This window comes from Coccidioides immitis (genome assembly GCF_000149335.2).
Source record: "Coccidioides immitis RS genomic scaffold supercont3.1, whole genome shotgun sequence".
NCBI lineage: Eukaryota > Fungi > Ascomycota > Eurotiomycetes > Onygenales > Onygenaceae > Coccidioides > Coccidioides immitis.
The window spans coordinates 3,907,307-3,930,272 of record NW_004504310.1 but is presented as its reverse complement, the minus strand read 5'-3'; the positions used below and the strand labels follow the sequence as shown (position 1 = coordinate 3,930,272).

Sequence of the window (22,966 nt, the reverse complement as noted above, 5' to 3'; positions counted from 1 at the left end):
CAGCGTGCGGGATCACAGTGACGAGACGGAGTTGGTCGGGCTATGTCCGATTCATGATTCATTCTTCCGGATCCATAGCTGAGGTATTATTTTCAAATTTTTTGCTACATTTCTTGCTTGACTTTGACAATTGACACTGCAGTCTCCCGCACACCATTCATCACCACCGCGGACATTTTGAGGCTTCCGCACGTCATGGTGCCCCGATAGGGTGGATTCGCAAAGGAAGTCCTTTACAGCTGGAGCAAGAGGTCAAGTCTTTCTCAAGATGTTGCTCCGAGCAGCGCGATTTGGATGCCGCTTCTCATCTCCTTATCCTCCGACATCCCGCGCCCCTCACTTTAAGCTATTTCGCCAAACACATATACGCCCTGAAGGTCAAACGCGGATATTTACAACGCAAGGCTCTGCACTGAACAAGCAGAATAGTGGTGAGAAGGTTACAACTTCGAGTATAGCCGCACAGAACGCTTCACGACATGCGGCTACACCGGAGAACAAGGCCCCTAAACTGGAAAATACGAAACCAGACCTCCTCGGCGAGGCTACGGTGACTAGACAAGCTCAGAGAAAGGCAGATTGGGCCATCATGAGAGAAATGACAAAATATCTATGGCCTAAAGTAAGGGTGTTGTCCGGCGTAGTTTCTCCGTTTCTCTATTGATTGGGCAATTCTAGGATGATTGGGGAACTAAGCTCCGTGTGGGCGTTGCTCTTTCACTCTTAATCGGAGGCAAGGTGTGTTTGGTACATATTCTACCTTTTTCTAGGACATCATTTGGCTTATCACGTCACAGATCTTGAACGTCAACGTACCTTTTTACTTTAAACAGATTGTGGACTCCATGAATATCGATTTTGCAGCGCTTGGAGGCACTGCCTGGACCGTTGCGGGCTCCATGATCGTGGCTTGTATGCGTACCCTGACCTATCGACGTATTACGAAACCGAATCTGATGAGAAAACTATCACAGATGGCGCAACGAGGATAGGCGCAACATTTTTCCAGGAGCTTCGAAATGCCGTATTTGCTGGGGTAGCACAAAAGGCTATCAGGAGGGTTGCGCGGAATGTATTCGACCACTTGCTGCGCTTGGACCTTACTTTCCACTTGAGCCGACAAACGGGAGGCCTCACCCGCGCCATAGATAGGGGTACAAAAGGAATTAGCTTTTTACTCACTTCGATGGTATTCCACGTGTTTCCTACTGCCCTAGAGATATCCATGGTGTGTGGAATATTGGTATGTACTGATCCACATATTTACAGCGTTCTATACAATGCTAACAGGGGCAGAGCTACCAATATGGGCCCAAGTTCGCGGCAATTACAGCGGCGACCATGGTCGCATATTCGGCGTTCACAATCACAACTACGGCATGGCGAACGAAGTTTCGGAAACAGGCGAATGCTGCTGATAATCGAGGGGCAACAGTTGCAGTTGATTCTTTAATCAACTATGAGGCTGTAAAATATTTCAATAACGAACCCTTCGAAGTCTCCCGATATGATAAAGCTCTGAAGGCATACGAAAATGCGTCGATTAAAGTCACTACTTCTCTAGCGTTCCTTAATTCTGGTCAAAACATGATCTTTTCGAGTGCACTTGCAGCGATGATGTATTTTGGTGCTGACGGAGTTGCAACTGGTTCATTAACAGTGGGAGACCTCGTGATGATTAATCAGCTTGTATTCCAGCTGTCTGTTCCCTTGAACTTCCTTGGTTCAGTATATCGAGAACTTAGGCAATCATTGTTGGATATGGAGACACTTTTCAACCTCCAAAAGGTTAACGTCACGATAAAGGAGTTGCCCAATGCGAAGCCGCTGCAGCTTCGACAGGGCGGAGAAATAAGATTTGAGAATGTCACGTTCGGTTATCATCCAGATCGAACCGTCTTGAAGAATGTCAGCTTTACCATCCCTGCGGGCGAAAAGTTCGCTATCGTTGGCCCGAGTGGATGTGGTAAATCGACTATTTTACGGCTGCTTTTCCGGTTTTACGATGTGCAGGGAGGTCGAATTTTGATCGATGGGCAAGATATACGCGATGTCACGCTTGATAGTCTGAGGAAATCCATAGGTGTCGTACCGCAAGACACTCCACTTTTCAACAATACCATTGAGCACAACATCCGCTATGGTCGAATTGATGCAACGCCGGAGGAGGTACGAAAGGCCGCGCAACGGGCACATATTCATGAGTTGATTGAGCGCCTACCGGCTGGTTATAACACCCCGGTTGGCGAACGTGGCATGATGATATCTGGAGGAGAAAAGCAGAGACTTGCTATATCTCGCTTGATTTTGAAAGACCCGCCACTACTGTTCTTTGATGAAGCGGTCGGTCTCATTCTCGTTCTAACAGAAGGTTCTTTAACTGATCGTGGTATTCATTTTTAGACATCCGCGCTCGATACATACACAGAGCAAGCGCTGCTTCAAAATATTAACAGCATCCTCAAGGATCAAGCTCGAACCAGCGTTTTCGTCGCGCACCGGTTGCGTACGATCTACGACAGCGACCGAATCCTAGTCCTAAAGGACGGCCACGTCGCTGAGACCGGAAACCATACCGAGCTTCTAGAAAAAGGAGGTGTATATTCAGACCTCTGGAAAGGTATGCCTTCCCTCCCCTTACAACGCTCCGTGCACACATATGCTAAGTTGACCGGTTACAGCGCAAGAAACGTCGCTCGCGCAGGACCCTGAGCATGAGCGAGAAATCGAGATCGAAGAGCTCGAAGTAGAAAAGAGATTGGAACAGCCGGATCGGGTCAAGGACTCTTCATCACAACCACAGCCACCGCAGGATCCACCGATTCCACATTGATTGTAGCAGACAATCAGCACCATTATACCCATTGCATGTATGTATGTATGTATCTGTGTTATACATACATACATACATATACATACATACCAACAAACGAAAAGTTTCAATGCATGTGGTATGCATTTTGCATGGTTCTGGATATAGAGGTTTATTTCCGGGTTTGATATAATGATTCAGGGATTCCTGGTGAAAAATAAGTGTCGCCAAACGGTGAATGTATGCATAACAGACTAAATTCCCCACGGCTTGTAGAACAGTCTTTGGCAACAAGCGCGGCCAAATGCCCCTCTTGGCTCCAGTTGAGTGGGATCGAATGCCTTCTACCCCGCAACCCGCCAAAGTTTATGAAGCGAGCGGCCATACGGAGTAGTTATCTAAAAAAGACAACAGGTTGGGTTTTCGGATCCAAGCCCCCCCCCCAAAAAAAAAGACGAGACTCCGTTCTATCGGCTGTGCCCGGAGGACGGAGGATTCGCTGTCGGAATGGAGTTCTAGGCGGGTTTGCGACAGGGGTTCAGCCCCGGGAAACACTGCTCAGGAACAGGGTTTTTATTGGTGGGTTTTCATCGGATCGCGGTTCGAACGGACTGGTAGGGCTGCAACGTGATGCCCAATCACGGAACACACATCCTCACAGCCATGTTGTCAGGACAGTGACAATAATGGCGACTTGATGCGCTCAGGAGCAAAGAGAGAGCGCTGCTACCAGCACCTCGTCCAGAGCGTGATTGAGTTCGCCTCGGTTTTGCTGCTGCGATTCTCGGCGTGAAAATAAACTTCCAGCCGGATCCTCCAGCCTAGCCCGATATGTCTAAGCATCGCGTGTTTCCACCCACTTAGGTAAGCCGCTATTAGCTAAGCTTTCCGCCCGTCCCTTTTCCTCGCCAGGCCATCCCTCCCTTCGCCAGCCCGTTCTCTCTCGCTCGCCCTGACAGCCGACCACAAGCTGGGCCTTCGTTCCCCTCATTATTTGATTTTCCGTTCGTTCGTTCATTCTTTCAGAGACCAACCATTTGTCCGTTCATTGTTGTTTAAATCCAGTCTTCGCTCTTCCTTCCTTTCTGTTGTATAACACCAACGTCGCGCTGCGGCTGAATCGAATCATCAGCTCACAAACACCCTGCACTTCGCCCGCAAACCATTGCCATTCGCCTTTCCGATTCAGCGTTCATTAGTTTGATGGTTGTCTCGATCAATTAGAACTCCGGAGCCGCCGATATCCTGTGCGCAAACGACCCTCCCTAGAAATCCCCTCAGAGACTGGTTCATTTTTGATCGTGAGCCACTCAATTGCATTACCCGTCGGGGTAAAAAGGAATGCCTTTTTCATAGTCAAGCGGGGAAGCCAAAGAATATCCAACGAGGTACCTTGTGGGAGTCCGATGCACCGACTGTCATCCAACTCCAACCAACTTACATACATATTTCGCACGACGGAGAGCACTCCACAACGGACAAGTTGTAGCCCTTTGCTCAACGAGTAAATAAAAGCCATACCAATACCCACGATCGCTTCCAACCCTCAACGTCGTTCCAATCCTTAGTCCACAAAAATGAACCTCCTCGATAAACTACATGCTAGTATGTCAAACACATTTTCGTGCAATTTCCTGACTCTGAGAAAAATGGACTCGCTCTTTTGTCCTAACGCCTCTTTGTCACGCAGAACTTGAACTCTACCGCCTTGAGCAGCGGTATGCCCGACGCAAACATCGGAGCACATTTACCACAGGAGCCACTTACGTTGACGGCGAATATGTTTACGCCAACAGCACTGGCTCGTCACCCTACTCCTCCACGGCGACTGTGTCCAAGAATTATACCGGTTCCGGGTGGAGATCATCCTCCAGCAAATTCCGATGGAGGTGACACCTGCAAAACGACCAACGATTAAAAGGGAACGTCGACCTTTGAGCAAACGAGCGACATATATATATTCAACCTCCGGATATATCGGACACGTCAAGCTTTATCGAGGAGCAATGAACAAATGTTAAAACAAAATATTTTATAAGGGATCCCCATTTTTTGGTAATTCGACTGTGACGCCTATACAGACCTTTTTTTTTTCGTTTTTGGCCGTGTTTATAACACATTTATGGATAAATTTGTAATTTGGATTTACTTTCAGCATGCATGTTATTGTACGTGGATGTAACTTCATGTATATATGTTCTCCTGACGATATATGGGCTTGAAAAATATACTGCATTCTTTGCTTATGCTGCAACCTGGACCATGGATCTATCACACCGTTTTTAACATTAACTCGTCTGACTGCGGAATTATCAACAGGGTATTCAGCATCCATATGCAACCTCTAAAAATTTCACTCGGGGAAAGTCGTATGTGTGTCCCGGTCCATCCTGGGGCGACATACAACCACTTTGCCCACCCCAAATTTCACTTCTTCAGCTTCCTCTGCCCGATACTACTCAGCCGACCAAAATTCCCCAGCGATGATCTTGCCTTATGTCCAGTCCCTTTCTGCGGCGCACCCGTTTCACCGGAACGAGCACCAGCTCCGCCACCGGACGCCTCATTCTTCTCCCTTCCACTGTTTGAATCGGCCAGAGCGGCAGAAGCCAATCCCACAGCCATAGAGGAAGGGTATTTTTCTGACTCAAATTCTCGCTGGCCCAATCCCCGTGATCGTCTCGATCTTTCTTGCACTATCTTGAATTTATCCAATAGATCGACCCACCGGATTACACTTTCTTCTCGTTTGAGTCTGCCCGTGGGTCGTTCGTAGCTTAACGATGTAGAAGAACCGCCAATTCCAGGACTATCAAGGTTGTGAGTCGAAGAAAGAAAAAAGGAAAAAACCACACATTCCAGTGCCATGGGAGGAACAAGATATTATGTTGGATTGGGATACGTACGTCCTGGGAACAGTATGGAACAAACCAATATTGCTCACACTATTGAGGCGGTTTTTCAAAGCGGCAAAGGCCGAGCTTTGTGGCAAAAGCATAAGCACCCCGTAGAGGCATTTGTAAAGGTATGGATACTTTTCGGGCTCGAGAAGTTGAAGTCTAAGGTCTAAACGGTACCATGAGTTAGAGTTCCACATGTAGAAGCCAAATTAATGCTATAAGGAACTTACATGTGAAGACTGGTGACTCTAGAAGTTGAACAAGCTTGTCGATTTGGATAAGCATGTTGACTGTCATCTCCAATTCAGCGCTGCAACAAATTGTCAGTGAGAGAGCTAAAATTAGACTAAATCACTCCCATAGGAACTTACAAGATTTGAAGAAGGTGGTAAGCTTGCTCGTAAGCCTGGGCTAATAAGCAGAGCGAGAACGTTGACACGGCATTGTGGCACCATGACCTGAATAAAGCCATGAAAAGCGTTTGCCCCTCCTAGTGCATGTTGAGCTAGAGCACGAGATAGAAGATAAAATCACGAACCTTGCTTTCCAGATTTCTTAATCGTTTTCTGAGATCTGCCAGTTCAGGTGCTGTAATGAGGTTGTTATTTAGATTCTGGACCATAATGCTGGCGAATTCAATGTCCTTGAAGCTATTAGCATGGATATACTGCCTTCAACAAAACAAAGCTTACTTCTTCCTTTTCTAGACAATCTGCAAGAGTCCTATAGATGCGCTCGGGGCTAAGATTCATACAAAGTTGCCTGATGATAAGGTTGCCGCGAACTTCGAGAAGCTTTCGATCTGTAGAAAAGAGCTGCAATAAATTCACCATGAAAGAGGTAAAATAGCTATCTTCGCTATTCCTTGAAATTTGGGAGAGGAGCTGAAGGTCACGCGTCACCACAGCCTCAGCAGGGTCCGAGAGGGTTTTGAGTAATGCTGGGAACGTTCCATCATGGAATGCTAGAACCTTTCGAGGAGCCTTCCTGTGCAACATTATCAGCCATGTAAGGGCGGCCACCCTGGTCGCTTCGTTCTCGTTGAGAAATTGGAGGGTTAACGCATTCACTGCTGCTGCATAATCGAGATCTGCTGCTGGCTGGGGTTGGGCCTGCTGTTCGGTACTTTGTGGGGTTATCTCCGCTGACTGAGGACGCGAGGGTCTTTGTCCTGGTGTGGAACTCGGAGGTTTCCCCATGGGATTTGATCCTCTACGTTCATTTGAGTCCTTAGAGTTCGTTGTTGAAGTTCGAGGAGGCGGCGTTAATCGACTATCATTAGTGGGTTCCTCCGGTAAAGAGACAATGTACTGCATAAGAGAGTTGTTCACACGGCTTGCAGCCTGGCATACTTGTTCTGATCCGCTTGACAGTGCAGGTAGGACTTGTGAAAGTAGCCGCGGAACAAATTGGAGGATGTCTTCGGGACTTATTTCGAAAAAGCTATCAATCCAGCGTAGTGCCGTCAACTGAATCTCCTCGTCTATTCGAAACATAAGCACGTGCATTCAATCTGACATGATATGAAAAAGAGGGAGTCCAACGTATACCAAAAGCAGTGTCAACAAACCCAACTAAAATCTCCAGGATTTTGGGATGGTCGACATGAATGTCTTGTCCAGGAACCCAGTCACCATAGACATTGATAGTCTGATCATCATTCACTGTCCCGGACTCTGAATCCGCAATCGCATTTTCACTCGGCTCATTTATATCGCTCCGTTCAGAACTCACACTCATGCTGTCACTTGACATCGAATCTTTTGACTGGCCGGTATCTCGATCACGTCGACTCTCGGCGATCCCCTTTTTAATTCGAGCGATCTTCTTAATTTCCCCAAGAAACCGTTCAAGTAGCCCCTGGGTGGCAGTGTGAACATCCCCATTAGGATCGTTAAGGAATTTAAACAAGCCTGCCAAAAACGCTGGCAGATAGGTAACAAGCTCCAAATCAGGTATTGTATCAAGCAAGGTTAGCCAAGAAACCAAAAAGTTGCGTGTGAATGGACTGTTGACATGGATTCGTTCTCTGAGGAGAGGAATGAATCTTGCCAGCGAGAACGCTGTTGGAGGTTCCAAGAGCTCCTCGTTCTCATCCTCATCCTTGGGAGATGGCTCCAGCACCGAAACGTAGGAAGCAGCGGAATCAGCTACAATGTCTTTGACTAGGCGATCCAGAAGCTCAGCACCGTTCTTCACAGATAACTCTGAATCCGAAGCCAGCTACATTCCCAAAAGGTAGGGAGTTAGTTTCGTTACTACCAAACCACCAAAGGCACGACACCCACTTTGCATAAAGCATCAAATATATCATTGAAATATAGTAATATCTCTCCCTTCGCCACTTTCGCAATGTTGTACATGCTCTCGCAGGCGTAGTATCTGACGCGAGCATCCTGGCAGGTAAAACAGGCGAGAACTGGAGGAACGATAGACGTAAGGTAGGGTGCAACTTCCTCCTACCTTCTCTGTTAGTTTCATTGCATTTCAATATATATACTCTGTATGATAAATTGAAACTCACTGATCCCAACGCAATAGCCGCTGCAGCTAACCCTATCAACCCCCCATTTCTCGCGTGAGGCTGATGAACGGCGTAGGCATAGTCGCGGCATAGCTGATCGATTATTCCTCTAATTCTAACATGATCTCCCTTTGCGACGGCTTCTCGAATCACTCTTTCGAGCCTGTATTTGGCGTCAGTCTGGTCATCGCCGGATTGTAGCGTTGATGGTAGCTCTCACTCTAAGGCACCCTGTTTCCTCTTGTCATAAAGCTTGTCATTTAAGAGTCGCTGGATAGCTGGATCCACATAAATCGCAGTTGCCATTGTCTAGAAAAAAACATCGCACTGCTTTAATTATCCGCACAGTTCATTATGATCGACGGGACGTCTGCCGCGGGCCTTCAGGAGCAGGGCGAATGCCGATTGAGCTATCGATCAAACAAGCTCTGGAATTAGGTTTGGACTTAGGAAGGTCAGGAAGAAGCAGGTCAGCATGCACCAATCATTACCATTTGGGCATAAGACCCTCATGTGAACTCCTATCAAGGTGATGATGCGGTCTTGCGGCTTCTTGTGGCCGATTCGAGTCGAATGCCGAGCAGAAAAAGCTCTCAGGCGCACCGACGAGGTTCGCGTGTTTAGGCGGGGTGACGTAACCAGAATAGCTCAGCTGTTATTTCCGGGGAAACTTTTTGCATCAGCCCCTTCTCACTACCGGTGGACACTATTATTTCTAGAAGAGTTACGCTCCCATTCAGGCAAAAGGGTTCTCCATATGGCCTAGATCAGCTCGGCCGACGAGAGCCCACAATGTAGCTGAGAGACTACTAAAAGAATGTGCATGTATGCCGTTTACTCTAAATTCTAACTTAGACAATGCCTGAAAAAGGCAGAAATCAATGGCTGATATATTGGAATACAGCGCTGACATCTTTCTCGGATGTCTCTTGTCTCAATAGTAGATCCTGAATCTTACTCATTGGACCTTTGTCCCCATTGTTGACAAGGTGATTCCAGCTGCTCGTGTCGCCGTAAAGCATGGCTGGAGCTTTGATGAACTGCGTTCCATCGGGACGACATCGTCTACACTTAAATGTATCATGGGTATCGCTGGTGGTTCCAGGCTTAAACTGAAACAGCTCTCGCAAAGAGTCCAAGCTGAAATGGCGCTCGACATCTTCGGCGGAATCCACAACACACGACGATAGCAATTGCTTGTGGGACTGCCTCTGGAAAATCTTCTCCTCGATGCTTCCTGTGGCGATAAACCGGTATACAAAACAATCTTTCTTCTGACCATCACGCCAAACTCGAGCAAGAGCCTGCTGATCTGCCGCAGGGTTCCAATCCGGATCGAACAAGACAAGACGGTTAGCTCCGACCAAGTTGATGCCACAACCTCCAGCTTTACTACTAAGCAAAAACACAAATTCCTCGCCATCAGGATCGTTGAACCTGTCAACTAATTTCTGCCGCTTTTTGACGGTCATCGTACCATCAAGCCGCAAACTTCCATACCCGCGTGACCGACACAGTTTCTCAAAAAGGTCCAAAGTCTGTGTGTAGTTGCTAATCAAAACGATTTTGTCATTTGTATCTTGGCGGATGCGTGCCAACATACGATCCAACACCATCATTTTACCTGAATACCATGATTTGACATCACGGTCGCGACCTCGACCTTCTGGCGGGACATAATCATCAGGGAAAAACTGTTCGCTTCCGGGAAGGTCCGCGGACAAGTTCAAGAGATCCGGATGGTTGCAGAGTTTTTTCAAAATGCCAATAGCTTTCAGCGGCTGGCTTCCCTTACCCCGCAGTAAACTTTTGATATCGGGGCTCTGAATGAAATGATTATATAGGTCCATCTGAAACGGTGCCAAGTTGCAAAAGACGACATGCTCATACTTGACCGGCAAATATTTGGAGAGGATGTCGTTTGATCTCCGAATGATGAATTTATTCACGATCCCAAGAAGTTCCGCCAAGCATTCGTCACCTTTTTTTCTCTCCTCTTCTGTTCCGTCGGCGTCCCTACCCCGGAGAATAGGCATTTCAAATCGCTTATGGAATTCACTCCTGCTCCCAAGCACGCCAGGGTTGGTGAAATTCAGGAGAGAATAGTACTCGGAGAGGTCGTTCTGGATTGGTGTTCCGGAAAGGAGGACGCGGCGCGCCACATTTAGACCGTTCAATGCAGTAAAGGTTTGGCTCTCTCCGTTTTTCAAGCGGTGGCCCTCATCACATAGAAGAAGGCCAATTGGGGTCTCCTTCAGCTCCCCTACATTAAGTCTCAAAGTCTCATAGGACACTATCAGAACAGGTCGGACCACTTGTCGTCCGGAGGCAATGGCCCATTGTCGAAGTTGAGATGTGAGTTCCGCTTTCGAAGCTTTGCCGTCAATTACAAATGGATTGACAGCATCCTTTCCGAGCCATTTCACTAATTCATTGGCCCAATTTCCCACAAGGGTTGCTGGACAGGCGATTACAACTTTTTGAACAGTTGGCTTACCAGCTTCGGGCGACTGCTTAAGGAGAGTCCACAGCAACGTTATACATTGTAACTGAATACTGTTAGCAACGCTAGGAATGGTGAAGCAAGTTTCGCATACCGTTTTCCCGAGACCCATTTCATCAGCCATGATGCAACCATTTGCGTTTGGATCGATTAATCCGGTCGTACAGCGGTAAAGAAACTGAAGTCGTTAATATGTCGTCACATGAAAGCAAAAGCTGCATTACGTACCTTAACGCCTTCGACTTGATGTGGCCGAAGGACTTTAGCAAGCCTGGGGTCGATAACTACCGGAACTTTTGGTCGTTCCTCGACATTCTTTTTTATACCCAAAATCTCAGCTAGGCTCTTGTGGACAAGAGGCTCATTCAACTTAGGTTTAGCTGCTTCCTCGTTTTGCTTTTGTTCAGTTTCGGGCTTGAATTCCGGCTTCTCGTCCACAGTAGGGTCGTAAAGGACAATAGCAAACTCTCCACTCGGATCATGGAGAGGTTTCACAACGAAAGTGGCGCCTCTTCTCATTCCCAAGAGCGGTGCCGGGCGTCCAGGGTCATAGCTCGTTGAATTCTTATCAATCAGTGGTATTGAAAAGCGTTGCTTAAACGCAATTTCCTTGTCCTTAACCTTATAGATAGGAAACTTATTGACGTCACGATTGGAAAGCGGTGTGCGCTCTTCACTTATCCATGCCTGTTCGTCACCATCTTTACCATTGCCGCCCGCTTCTGTATAGTCGACCTTCCTTCGCTTCCTCAGAGGTTTGTCTGAAGCTCGAGACCTTGTTGCCGAACCGGGGCATTTGAAAGGCTTGGTAAGTTTTTCAAGCGACGTGTCTGCTCCTCCGTATATGCGAGAAGGCTTCGACAAGGTATTGCTTCCAGGGGCAGACGGTTTTGGACGGTGCCTAAAACGTTGTCAACAGCCATAGAGGAGTATAGCGGTATGAATACCTTACATTTAATCTAGCAACTGCTGCAGGCTTCGTCAATATTATCGCAGTTAGTTAAAAACTCCAAGCGTTTTCCTTTTCAAAATGGCGTGAATCACGGGCGATGAAGAGTGACCGGGGCGCGTCTGTGGTGTTTATGATGGCGCGTCAATCTGGCAGTCGCCAAATAGCCACGAAATCACATGATTAACCAACTAGCTCGTTCCCAGAAACGAGTCGTCGGAGCCCCGCTGACTTTCCTCGGTCCACCAGTTTGCCCCGCCAAGGCGGAGAGCTTACCGGCTTCTACGGAGCACGAGGATTTCGTTGGCAATGACACGAATTCGGCTGCTCTTGGGTCCCTGGATGGCCAGTCAAGCCCTATGTCCGCAGATTTCTGGGCTGGCTACCTGAGCGGAGCCATTGGTATCATCATCGGCAACCCTTTGGATATTATCAAGGTCCGCCTTCAGGCTTCACATACTACCCCAGCGAATGCGATAACCCCGCCCAATCCTATAAGGGGCCAATTTGAGGGCACCAGCTCCCTTGTCAGAGGTTAGGCCCGCCCAAAGAACGTAAAAGTACTGTTTCGACTTATCACTAGTCTCAACAGGCGCTGCGGCCCCGATTCTTGGATATGGAGCTCTTAACGCCCTTCTGTTCGTTGCGTATAACCGGACTTTGATGTATTTATCGCCAACGACGACCGACCCAACAAACCCGCAAGGTGTGCCGTTATCTCAGATTTGGCTTGCAGGCGCAATAGGAGGACTTGCAAGCTGGACAATATCTTCTCCAACTGAGCTCGTCAAATGTCGTGCGCAACTCAGCAGCCATCAGTCTGTTTCCTCCTGGGCCGTTGCAAAGGATATCTTACGCAAGTCAGGCCCAAAAGGTCTTTATTTCGGGGGCCTAGTTACAAGTATCCGTGACTCTGTGGGATACGGCTTTTAGTGCGTTTGCCTCCGTTCTAGAAAGCTATCGATTTCCGTCCGATTGACCGCCAACTTATTCTTTAGTTTTTGGTCTTACGAACTCTGCAAGCGATTGATGGACTCCGGAGGGCCAAGTTCGCAACAAGAAGCCATCACTATTTTGTTGTGCGGTGGAATTGCAGGTGTTGTAACGTGGGCATCTGTTTTTCCACTTGATGTAATTAAAACGAGGCTTCAGGCTCAATCTCTTCCAGGAGCTCGTTTGGGTAGCATCCTTCCGGATAGACACCTGTTGCTGGCCAGTGCATCCCACTCTCAGACCCCCACGACTGGCCGGATATTGAATTCGGTTGAGATAACCAGGCAAGCATACCGCTCCGAGGGCCTGAGCATTTTCTACCGAGGGCTTGGAGTGTGTAGTATTCGAGCGTTTATCGTGAACGCTGTGCAGGTATGAAGCTTGACGAGCACTTGAATCTCCATCATGCGCTGACTATCCCAGTGGGCGACTTACGAGTGGATCATGAAAGCCTTCGAACAATCCCGTGATCTACCTCAAATTTTAGAGAAAATTTAAGCTTCATTAACTATTCTGTACCAGTATAAACCATATTAAAATCTAGATTAAAATCTAGGTCGGAGAGATCGCGGCCACCGTTCGTGAAGGTTGGTATCCGTATCTCCAATGATTTTAACCATACGCATCATCCTAGTTGGTGGTTCCACATTTCCAAGTGACTTTCTTGGGTTCCTGAGGGCTAAGCTAGCTGTAGTCTGTATGACTTTGGACATTGACAACGTCCGCCGATGGGGATTCCGTGGGATTGGAGGCGCTTCGCAGAACCCGTCTCGAAACGACAACGCCAACATATATCATCCAGCGACTCTACTGTACCTGTGCTGATCTGATGGCGCATTAGGGGCCATTCTTGTAAGTCAAACGGCAACATTTTCAACCCTCGTTTGACTCGGTAATCTGCATCGCATCTCCATCACCACGCTTCCCGTTATCACTCGTCAATCCGACCGCCGCTTCGGCTAGTTTCTGTGTATGTGGTTCTTCTTTCAATAGACGAATTCTAGCCATATGATTAGCATCCCATCGTGCAAAGGCTCCAATCCGGAGATCCGATCGTTTTTTACCTTCGTTTGTGGTTTTTGCCTTTCCGGTGTGCTGTTAAATTGTACTCGCTCTCAAACCATTTCGAACATTCAACGCAGTAATATTGACCTAAACCGGGCAAGTCTTCCACATCTTTTGTCTCTTTATATAACTCTAGATGCCTCGCTGAGTCGATGTCATTGCGGACCTGGTCGTAGTCCCTGTAGAGTAATTAGCATCAGCTGAAATCCGGGCGCGCGTTGGAGTTCACCTTGTTCGCCGTTTAGTTTTAGATCGTCTGATGGCACCCATTCTTGCTCCTAAGCCTGGCCTTTATTTCTTCTGTATTGTAAGCTCCGGGCACTCCGTAGATCCTTTTCGTCTTTCCATGAATCGATTACGGGGACACTATCGATAACAAAATTTGGCCCCGGATCAAAATTACGCCGTCCCAGTTGAATTTGCAGGTGCCCACTTGCTAAACCTTCTTCCCAACCCCTTCAAAGGGAAACTTTACAGCTAGGACTCTTCACTCCCGACGATTCATTCCCTGATTCAAAATGTAATGGAAAAGAGTGCGATATAAAGCAGTTAAAATTATACATGCCAAACCAAATTTCAGCGTAAAAAGCACATGTATCCATAGCAAAATTAACATCTACAAAAAACTACCCATTATCACCGTCCCTTTACCACTTTCAGATGGCCTTTGGCAAGTCACCGGGTCACTCTGTCAGTCAATGAATCTTTATACGGATCCACAGGGCGATGTCCCTTCTGCTTAGAATCCGCACTTTAGGAGAGCCGGGTCACCCCTTTTAGTGGAATTAGACGGCCAGCAATTCTTCCCTCGTCTTTTTACTCGGCGGAATCTGAAAGCCAGTGAAGATGTAGATGCACACAACCGCATACTCCATCAATAGCCCCATGACAACATACGGTGCAGTGTCTCCGAGTAATTCGTTCCACCTGGGCTCTGATGGGCGAAAAATGGACAAAAATAGGTATGTGAGACGAACGAGGCAAAAAGGCATTGCAGTGGAGATGCCTCTGAGAACCTTCTATGTCATTAGCTTTCTGCTCTTAGTGCTCGATGATAGGAGAAACTATGCACTCAATGTGGCAATAGGGATAAGCCTACCGTCACACTGGTTTGAGTAAGACCTGAGCGCTTGAACCAGAAATAGGCTTGGAATCCAAGCAGCGTGGCCACAAATATTGCGAGAATGATATAGCCGGATTTCACCAAGTCCGAGCCAGTTGACACCTTTTTTGGATGATCGGTATCGCCGACAATGGAGGCACCAGCGACAATAACGAAAATACCACCAATAAAGAAGATCCGTGAAAGGATCAAACCATAGCGGACTCCAGGACTATTTTGGAAGTCTAAGGCTGTGCTATAGTCTATCTATTAGCGGGCCAGGGCTGGGAAGGGAAAACATGCTGAAGACATCCCCGTCAACCATTCACATACATGATTCTGATAAGGCCAATGGTTGCAGCAATAAGAGGAAATACTCCTGCATTCAAAAGGATGGTTGAAGCAGCCAATAAACCGTCGTTATTCTGGTTGTTCTCATAAATTATCACCACAACACCACATGCAATCCGAACTGTACCGGTAACTAAGTCACATGAAATAGATACTTAAGGTGACTGGGAATAGTAACTGACTGATTGTAAACACAAGGAGGATAATCCATGCCATTCTTGGGCGTCCATGGCGGTGCCAGCGAAGGTATCCCGTGAACACGAGGGCAGGAAGGTAGAAGAGTATCTGTGCAATACTCGCCTTAGAGTGGTCGTTGAGCATAATTACAGCCTACTCCAAATACCTTCGGAGACTTATAGAGGAAGTAGAAATGAGTGAGTTGGTGAATTTGCTCTGTCCAACTCCCCAGGGTTCTGGCATCCTTTTATAGATGCAAGAGGTAGCCATGTTTCACGTTTTTCGAGCAGATACATAGTTCTTCCTGTAGGAATTGGGGCGGAGGGGCTCCTGATTTGCAAGTATATTCGCACCTTAAGTCCCAAATAGGACAAAGATTATCTCGATGCTGACGCTTTCAATGCGAGCTGGTTGTTTGATATTGGCCTGAAATTAGCGATCTGGGAAGTATATCACGTGCCTCGCAGAATGAGCCCTAAGTAGGAATAGTGCAGGAATTGAATTTAACTAATTTAGCGCCAAAATCGAACCATCGGATCTCAGCCGCATCGACCCAGCCAGGAGCGACGGCATCCATTGGATTGGGCGTCTCCAGCTTCGGCATGAGGACGGCAAAAGCGGCGGAAGACACACAGAGTACGAAGCGATCGCCCATGCCCTCGCCACATTATATTCGCCATATCATTCCCTTTTTGGTACTTGAATTAACAGAATCTGCTACATAGACAATCTGAATGGTAGGGGTGCCAGGCAGATCTAAGGGGTGCCATACCTGCAGGCGGCGCAAGATTGCGGTGAGTGCTGGCAACTCTATACCTGCGGGAGCTCTTGGTCAAAAACTAATTCAACAAACCATTCAGTGCGGCCTCCAAAAGCCCGTATGCATCCAGTGCACCAAGTCCAATCGAGTGTGCGCCGGCTATCAGCGAGAGCGCATTTTTGTCCTGGTAAATCCTGGAGCCAAAGAGAGATACACCGTACCCGAGCAAACTTCATCCACTTCGAAATTAGGAGGTGATGCAGCTTTGACTGTGACTTCCACCGTCAATCGCAGTCATGTTACAATCTCCCGTTGCAATGATGGGGTTTGCAGTCCTAATAGCGCCGGTGTGGATACAGTCTTTAGAGCAAGCAAACGGCAGTTTGTCTTGAATGCATTTGGATTGCACTGTCTCTCTGCGATACAAAGTTGCCGAATCCGAAGTGATAGGTATTGGTTGCTGCTGCTTCCTAATCTTCCGATGAGAAGTAAGGCCCTCGAGATATCGGCCTTGGCGCTCTCTACTATAGCTCTCGGCCGCGTGTATGGAGATACTTCAATGGTGATGGAAAGCCTGAAACTGTACACCCGAAGCCTTTACGAACTTCAGAGAGCTCTGTATAACCGGGCGCTAATGTATGAGGATGAGACGCTGGCAGCCTGCTTGGCCTTAAGTTTGTACGAGCTCTTAGAGTGCCCGGCAGAAGGGCGCAGCGGTTACGAAAGTCATTGCAAGGGCCTTGTATCACTAGTCCAGCACCGAGGAGTGCAAGCCCATAGATCGGGCTTGGGGCACCTGCTTTTTGTCACCGTTAGGGCGCAGGCGGTGGGTTTGACATTTTAGACACTTTGCCTGGAAGGAGTTGACAGCGCACTAACTCGATATCAGATCTTCTATGCGATGCAAGCCCACTCTCCGACTTTTCTAGCGGAACGAGAGTGGATGGAAATCCCGTGGCAGGATTCAAGCAAAACACCCATGGATCGCATTCTCGACTGCCTTGCACAAGCGCCCAAGATTTTTGGTCGAAGCGATAACCTTTCACACATGAGGCCAGCGGAGCAATTGTGGCTTGCATATGACATTGTTACTGAGTGTTGGCAACTCAACGAGACGCTTCAAGCCCTCTACGATGATTTTGAGTCGTCGGGTCCAGCTCCGCTCTTCTGGCCATCGTCATCGCGAAGAGAGCCTTCAATCGGCGCCAGCCCTTTTGATGACTTCTTTCCGGCTGTAAAGTTATCATTTGCGGACCTGAGAACAGCTGGAACGCTAATGATGTACTGGGCAGCACTCCTGATGCTCTGGTCTGGGATTTGCGACCTTTATCAGCTAATACGGTCGATTGATGCGAACTTAATCGACGAGCAAGGCGACGACAGTATTGATAGTCATGATCGAATCACGCAAAATCAGAGGCGGCTCCCATCTTTGGGGAAATGCTCGAATTATATGCCATTGGCCCGGAATATTTGTGGGTCGGTAGAGTACTGTCTACAAGAGAAGATGCAAATTCTGGGCCCATGTACGCTGTCTGCGCCTCTCGGCATTGTCCTTGGGGTTTTGCGAGACAAACCCCGATATCAACGCGAAGTATCGTGGATCAAAGGTGTCTTTGAAAATATCCAATGGAAAGGCATTCGGGCTTGCAACAATATTAAATAATAAATATATAAGTAGAGGGTAACTACAATCACACATTTTACAGCCGCAGTGATATGGCAAACTACATTGCTGAACAATTAACTAGGTCAGCAATTTCAAACTCTTCCGATATTCACTGCTCGAAAAGACCATGAAAACAACGAGGAATGATGCTTTTTGGTTGCTTCCAACTTCCCCAGCCACTCGGGTTGGTAAATCTACTTCGTACTTCGACGATCTAATAGAGAAAGGATCGCCAGTGGATGTATGAGAATGAAAGGCGAATAAAGAAAATCGATAGAATGACCGGCTATGCATGCAATCTTCCCGAAGCGAGATAAAGTTCTCGCGAACCGGGAGGTCACCTAGTCGAGGGTTCTGTTGATAGTTCTCGCTTGAAATATGAGAGGGATATGAGGCCTTTTGACTAACCAGCGAGTAATCCCGAGGATCGCATTAAGCCGATAGCCAAGTTCCAGGGTCAGGTAGCAATGCATGTTTTAGTGGGGATATTTTTTTTTTCTTATCAAGCGGCAGGCATTTCTCCAGCGACGAAACACCAAGGGGGAAAAGGGCTCTCAAATCCAAGGCCTCTAGAAACGCAAGCCGAATGCATCTGGTCAAAGAACCTGAGCCCTTGAGGTTGGCTGAAGTAATATCCGGCGAACGAACTTAGCGCCTTTGTTCAAAGGCTGCCCGAGCAACGTCATAGAAACAATTTGAACGACAGAGCCTACGCCACAGGGATAACTTCTCGTTTCTCGGGTTGGCCGCGAAGATCGCTCGCATGTCGTCCGTATGATTCGGACATTCATCGGGCCAAACAGCTGCTCCAGCCAGCGCTCCATTGCCTCCATTGCAGGATAGCGGAGAGATGGTACCGCCCAGGCTTGTCCCGGTGGTTATGTCATTCCGCGCAGACGACAACAGGCTCACACCTTGCAGGCCACGGACATGAGGAATGCCCGCCGGACCGCCAATCAGCGCCGGCGGATTTTCAACTCATGGTCTGCAGGTCAGTCGAAATTTTTCTGAGGGGCCTTGGCTCCGCAAATCACAGCGAAGCGCCGCTGCTGACACATGCTTGCTCGTAGCCGTGGCTATCCACCGATGTAACTTACCGTATGTGTATGGTACGGAACACGAACGAATTACAGCCGAGGCCCAGAAACGGAGCCGACCAAGCCAGCCGTCGGAAGGATACGCCTAGTCCAAACGCGTAAGGACCCTTTCAAGGTGTTTCATAACCGCTTTGGTTACAATGGGCCGAAGTTGCATCTCCACTTGAACAGCACCAAGCTTCCGCGTTTTATTCTTCCTTTCTTTTCTTCTCGGTCTTCGAAAATCGTTTCTCCAGAGCAATTCCCCTTCTCATCCCTCTATTCCTCCTGCATCAAAGGCCTTCGTCGAGTAGCTGAGATTGCCTCGACATTGGATGTGCCACGAACAACTGTTTTAGACCACTTGCCTAGGAATCCGCAGTCATGATCAGCACTAGGCTCACTCGTGTGGGTGCTTTGGTATGTTTCCCCTCCTCCCCCCAACGACGTGTTATCTTCGCCGTATCCCTTTCAATGGCCATCTGCGAGGGCCGACTTTCGATGGTGTCTTTGACTGACTCTTTCCCACCTGCAGGCATCCAAATCTCGCCTCGTAAGTGTGAACTTTCGGCTGGACAGAGAACCCCGCAAGGGGGAGGGCTCACCAGCCCTCTTATTATCGTCGAATCTGACCGTTGGCTAACTGTAATTCTTTCTCTCACCAGCTCCTTGGAGCGCGGGGTATGGCCACTGTCGCTGATTCTCCGCTTGACAAGAAGGTCGAGATGACCAATTGGGAGAAGGCAAGTCCCCCAGAGCTTCTTTGGGCAATATTCATTCACCAAGATGAAGGCGGCTGTGATCAAACGTGCAATTGCTAACATTCTACTGCAGGGTAACCACATTAACTATAAGTATGTTTTCATCTTAATCAGTGTGCAACTTTGCAGCTATGTTGTATTTCGCTGCAATTGCTTTAAATCAGGCCCTTCCAAGTGGCCATTGGTCCGATCGTGGAACTGAGCCGGCGCCTCGATTTTCTTGAAGCGTGCATTTACTAATAAATGTCCACGATTTTTAGAAAGATGGCCGAGAACTTGGACATTGTCCGAGCTCGTCTGAATCGCCCTCTTACTTACGCGGAAAAGATTCTCTATTCCCATCTTGATGACCCACACGGTCAGGAGATTGAGCGTGGAAAGTCCTACCTGAAGCTGCGACCGGATCGCGTTGCCTGTCAGGATGCCACAGCCCAGATGGCCATCTTGCAGTTCATGTCAGCTGGCATGCCCTCAGTCGCTACCCCAACCACCGTGCACTGCGACCACTTGATTGAGGCTCAGCTTGGAGGAGATAAGGATCTTGCCAGAGCCAACGAGATCAATAAAGAAGTCTACAACTTCCTTTCCTCTTCCTGCGCAAAATATAACATTGGATTCTGGAAGCCCGGCTCCGGTATTATCCATCAGATTCTTCTCGAGAACTACTGCTTCCCCGGAGGTCTCATGATCGGTACCGACTCTCACACTCCTAACGGTGGTGGTCTCGGTATGGCTGCTATTGGTGTTGGTGGTGCTGATGCCGTCGACGTCATGGCTGGACTTCCATGGGAACTGAAGGCCCCCAAGGTTATTGGTGTGAAGCTCACTGGTGAATTGTCCGGATGGACTGCTCCAAAGGGTAGGTAATTTGCCAGTCAGAATTTTGTCACGATCCGGATATTGACTTGATTTAATAGATATCATCCTGAAGGTCGCTGGTATCCTCACCGTCAAGGGTGGAACTGGTGCTATCATCGAATATCACGGTCCTGGTGTTGACTCTCTGTCCTGCACTGGTATGGGAACCATCTGTAACATGGGTGCCGAAATCGGTGCTACTACCTCCGTTTTCCCCTTCAACGAGCGCATGTATGATTACCTGAAGGCCACGAAGCGTCAAGCTATCGGTGACTTTGCTCGCACATACTCCAAGGGTCTTCGTGAGGACGAGGGTGCCGAATATGACCAGCTCATTGAAATCAACCTGAGCGAGCTTGAGCCTCATATCAACGGTCCTTTCACTCCAGATCTGGCCACTCCTATCTCCAAGTTCAAGGAGGCCGTCAAAGCCAACGGTTGGCCAGAGGAGTTGAAGGTTGGTCTTATCGGATCTTGCACCAACTCTTCCTACGAGGATATGTCCCGCGCGGCTTCCATCGCCCGTGATGCCTTGAACCACGGACTCAAGGCCAAGTCTCTTTTCACCGTTACCCCCGGATCCGAGCAGATCCGCGCCACCATCGAGCGTGATGGTCAGCTGAAGACTCTCGAGGAGTTCGGAGGTGTCATTCTTGCCAATGCTTGCGGCCCTTGCATCGGTCAGTGGGATCGTAAGGACGTCAAGAAGGGCGAGAAGAACTCCATCATCTCCTCCTACAACCGAAACTTCACTGGACGAAATGACGCCAACCCTGCCACCCACGCTTTCGTCACCTCGCCCGACCTTGTTGTTGCCCTGACCGTTGCCGGCACCCTCAACTTCAACCCACTCACCGATACCCTGAAGGGCGCGGATGGAAAGGAATTCAAGCTTGCTCCTCCCACTGGTGAAGGTCTCCCAGCTAGGGGCTATGATCCTGGCCGTGACACCTACCAGGCCCCACCCCAGGACAGAGCCTCGATTCAGGTTGACGTTTCTCCAAGCAGTGACCGCCTCCAGGTTCTCCAGCCTTTCAAACCCTGGGATGGAAAGGATGCCAAGGGCATCCCAATCCTGATCAAGGCTCAAGGAAAGACCACCACCGACCATATCTCCAGTAAGTTTATAACCCACCTGTAAAGTAAATTTTGGCCGCCCCTGCTAACAGAGCTTTTCTAGTGGCCGGCCCCTGGTTGAAATACCGTGGTCACCTTGACAACATCTCCAACAACATGCTTATCGGTGCTGTGAATGCCGAGAACGGAGAAACCAACAATGTCAAGAACTTCCAGACCGGAGAATACGCCGGTGTTCCCGATACTGCCCGTGCTTATAAGGCTAAGGGCATTAAATGGGTTGTGATTGGTGACTGGAACTACGGTGAAGGTAGCTCCCGAGAACACGCTGCTCTTGAACCCAGACATCTTGGTGGTCTTGCCATCATCACCCGAAGCTTCGCCCGCATTGTGAGTAGTTGCCGGAGCTATTCATTTTGATGTTTACCAAAATTAACTTTTCATTAGCACGAGACCAACCTCAAGAAGCAAGGAATGTTGCCTCTCACCTTCACTGATCCCGCCGACTACGACAGAATCCCACCAACCGCAACCGTCGACCTCATGTGCACTGAGCTCGCTGTCGGCAAGCCTATCACCCTCCGTGTCCACCCCAAGGATGGCAAGCCATTCGATGTCTCATTGTCCCACACCTTCAACGAGTCTCAACTCCAGTGGTTCAAGGACGGAAGCGCTCTCAACACCATGGCCAAGCAGAGAGCATAAACGTTGAGCCCGAAGCGGTTTCGAACTTTCGGCTCTTGTTGCGGGGTTTCGAGTCACAACGTGCTATATAATACCAGTTTCCGGTCCTCAGGTGGTCACTTGTCACTAAAAGGACCACTATTGGTAGGAGTGGTGTTACCTAGCAATTGAGGGCCGTAAATTATGACCAAAAAGGGTGCATCTTTCAAACCCCCCGGAAATGTATGTTTGCTTATTCTGCCTTGGCGTACGGAGGACGTGCAATTGGGGGGGTAATCATTTTTTCACCCTAGAGACGATTTGATTGTTGTGCAACAATATAGAGCCCGGGTGGAAAAGAGAAAGGATGTTTTGCCGGCTATCCCTTCATGTTCACTTTTTGGGGTTTCATTGGTGTCTCACATTTGTATATACTCTTTGTCTTTTGTCTTCTGATGTTTCTATTTTTCTGTTCAGCCCTTAAAAATGTCGTCTACGATGTTCAATTCATTGTACAATTATGTCTTCTGAAAACCTTCCTTTACGAGTTTGTAAACCATTCTGAAGCCCATTACCCCGTTCTTCAAAGCGTCTCTCTAGGACTCGACATTATCAAGCCCAGATCCGTTAAACTCGTTATCTATGTTAGTTATGTAATCAGCCTGCAGCCGAGCTTCGGGGACTTGTCACCAGCGTACATAAAAGCCCCGCGTGCAAAAAGGGCTG

General features: G+C 48.4%; 9 protein-coding genes across 9 annotated transcripts; 5 read left to right on the top strand and 4 right to left on the bottom strand.

Annotated features, from left to right (window-relative positions):
* The first annotated feature begins 21 nt into the window (after positions 1–21).
* CIMG_01721 (iron-sulfur clusters transporter atm1, mitochondrial) lies at positions 22–2,840 on the top strand. The gene is made up of 7 exons (XM_001247949.2): positions 22–622; positions 679–738; positions 798–912; positions 975–1,243; positions 1,297–2,343; positions 2,404–2,620; positions 2,682–2,840. The coding sequence occupies exons 1-7, from the start codon at positions 269–271 to the stop codon at positions 2,831–2,833; spliced, it is 2,214 nt and encodes a 737-aa protein (XP_001247950.2). The 5' UTR covers positions 22–268; the 3' UTR covers positions 2,834–2,840.
* Positions 2,841–3,576: 736 nt separating this feature from the next.
* On the top strand, positions 3,577–5,057 carry CIMG_01722 (uncharacterized protein). The gene is made up of 2 exons (XM_001247950.2): positions 3,577–4,417; positions 4,503–5,057. Exons 1-2 carry the CDS (start codon positions 4,390–4,392, stop codon positions 4,703–4,705), a joined length of 231 nt encoding a protein of 76 aa, XP_001247951.1. The 5' UTR covers positions 3,577–4,389; the 3' UTR covers positions 4,706–5,057.
* Positions 5,058–5,239: 182 nt separating this feature from the next.
* CIMG_01723 (vacuole morphology and inheritance protein 14) lies at positions 5,240–8,750 on the bottom strand (the record flags this gene model as incomplete). Its single annotated transcript, XM_001247951.2, has 10 exons — positions 8,457–8,750; positions 8,237–8,399; positions 8,001–8,171; positions 7,257–7,935; positions 6,405–7,195; positions 6,251–6,355; positions 6,084–6,202; positions 5,943–6,022; positions 5,719–5,878; positions 5,240–5,621 (listed from the first exon to the last, which is right to left on the bottom strand). Exons 1-10 carry the CDS (start codon positions 8,540–8,542, stop codon positions 5,240–5,242), a joined length of 2,736 nt encoding a protein of 911 aa, XP_001247952.2. The 5' UTR covers positions 8,543–8,750.
* Positions 8,751–9,040: 290 nt separating this feature from the next.
* Positions 9,041–11,662, bottom strand: CIMG_01724 (SNF2 family domain-containing protein; the record flags this gene model as incomplete). The annotated part of the gene is made up of 4 exons (XM_001247952.2): positions 9,041–10,785; positions 10,834–10,917; positions 10,968–11,569; positions 11,626–11,662. 4 exons carry the CDS (start codon positions 11,660–11,662, stop codon positions 9,115–9,117), a joined length of 2,394 nt encoding a protein of 797 aa, XP_001247953.2. The 3' UTR covers positions 9,041–9,114.
* Positions 11,663–11,867: 205 nt separating this feature from the next.
* CIMG_01725 (mitochondrial carrier protein) lies at positions 11,868–13,658 on the top strand (the record flags this gene model as incomplete). The annotated part of the gene is made up of 4 exons (XM_001247953.2): positions 11,868–12,222; positions 12,281–12,620; positions 12,687–13,053; positions 13,105–13,658. 4 exons carry the CDS (start codon positions 11,868–11,870, stop codon positions 13,177–13,179), a joined length of 1,137 nt encoding a protein of 378 aa, XP_001247954.2. The 3' UTR covers positions 13,180–13,658.
* On the bottom strand, positions 13,555–14,016 carry CIMG_01726 (bud site selection protein 20; the record flags this gene model as incomplete). Its single annotated transcript, XM_001247954.1, has 3 exons — positions 13,555–13,681; positions 13,746–13,925; positions 13,976–14,016. The coding sequence occupies 3 exons, from the start codon at positions 14,014–14,016 to the stop codon at positions 13,555–13,557; spliced, it is 348 nt and encodes a 115-aa protein (XP_001247955.1).
* Positions 14,017–14,531: 515 nt separating this feature from the next.
* CIMG_01727 (uncharacterized protein) lies at positions 14,532–15,520 on the bottom strand (the record flags this gene model as incomplete). The annotated part of the gene is made up of 4 exons (XM_001247955.2): positions 14,532–14,762; positions 14,846–15,104; positions 15,182–15,320; positions 15,382–15,520. 4 exons carry the CDS (start codon positions 15,518–15,520, stop codon positions 14,532–14,534), a joined length of 768 nt encoding a protein of 255 aa, XP_001247956.2.
* A 590-nt stretch (positions 15,521–16,110) lies between these two features.
* Positions 16,111–17,920, top strand: CIMG_01728 (C6 zinc finger domain-containing protein; the record flags this gene model as incomplete). Its single annotated transcript, XM_001247956.2, has 2 exons — positions 16,111–16,962; positions 17,026–17,920. The coding sequence occupies 2 exons, from the start codon at positions 16,111–16,113 to the stop codon at positions 17,800–17,802; spliced, it is 1,629 nt and encodes a 542-aa protein (XP_001247957.2). The 3' UTR covers positions 17,803–17,920.
* Positions 17,921–19,122: 1,202 nt separating this feature from the next.
* Positions 19,123–22,814, top strand: CIMG_01729 (aconitate hydratase, mitochondrial). The gene is made up of 8 exons (XM_001247957.2): positions 19,123–19,301; positions 19,417–19,434; positions 19,547–19,624; positions 19,716–19,735; positions 19,903–20,501; positions 20,560–21,618; positions 21,681–21,967; positions 22,025–22,814. The coding sequence occupies exons 1-8, from the start codon at positions 19,266–19,268 to the stop codon at positions 22,280–22,282; spliced, it is 2,355 nt and encodes a 784-aa protein (XP_001247958.1). The 5' UTR covers positions 19,123–19,265; the 3' UTR covers positions 22,283–22,814.
* Positions 22,815–22,966: the final 152 nt, after the last annotated feature.

Coding starts and splice junctions, on each gene's coding strand:
- CIMG_01721 (XM_001247949.2), top strand. CDS start 269: ATGTTGCTCCGAGCAGCGCGATTTGGATGCCGCTTCTCATCTCCTTAT. Junction 623..678: donor CAAAATATCTATGGCCTAAA/GTAAGGGTGTTG, acceptor GGGCAATTCTAG/GATGATTGGGGAACTAAGCT. Junction 913..974: donor GGGCTCCATGATCGTGGCTT/GTATGCGTACCC, acceptor AAACTATCACAG/ATGGCGCAACGAGGATAGGC.
- CIMG_01722 (XM_001247950.2), top strand. CDS start 4,390: ATGAACCTCCTCGATAAACTACATGCTA. Junction 4,418..4,502: donor CCTCGATAAACTACATGCTA/GTATGTCAAACA, acceptor TTTGTCACGCAG/AACTTGAACTCTACCGCCTT.
- CIMG_01729 (XM_001247957.2), top strand. CDS start 19,266: ATGATCAGCACTAGGCTCACTCGTGTGGGTGCTTTG. Junction 21,619..21,680: donor CACCACCGACCATATCTCCA/GTAAGTTTATAA, acceptor GAGCTTTTCTAG/TGGCCGGCCCCTGGTTGAAA. Junction 21,968..22,024: donor CCCGAAGCTTCGCCCGCATT/GTGAGTAGTTGC, acceptor ACTTTTCATTAG/CACGAGACCAACCTCAAGAA.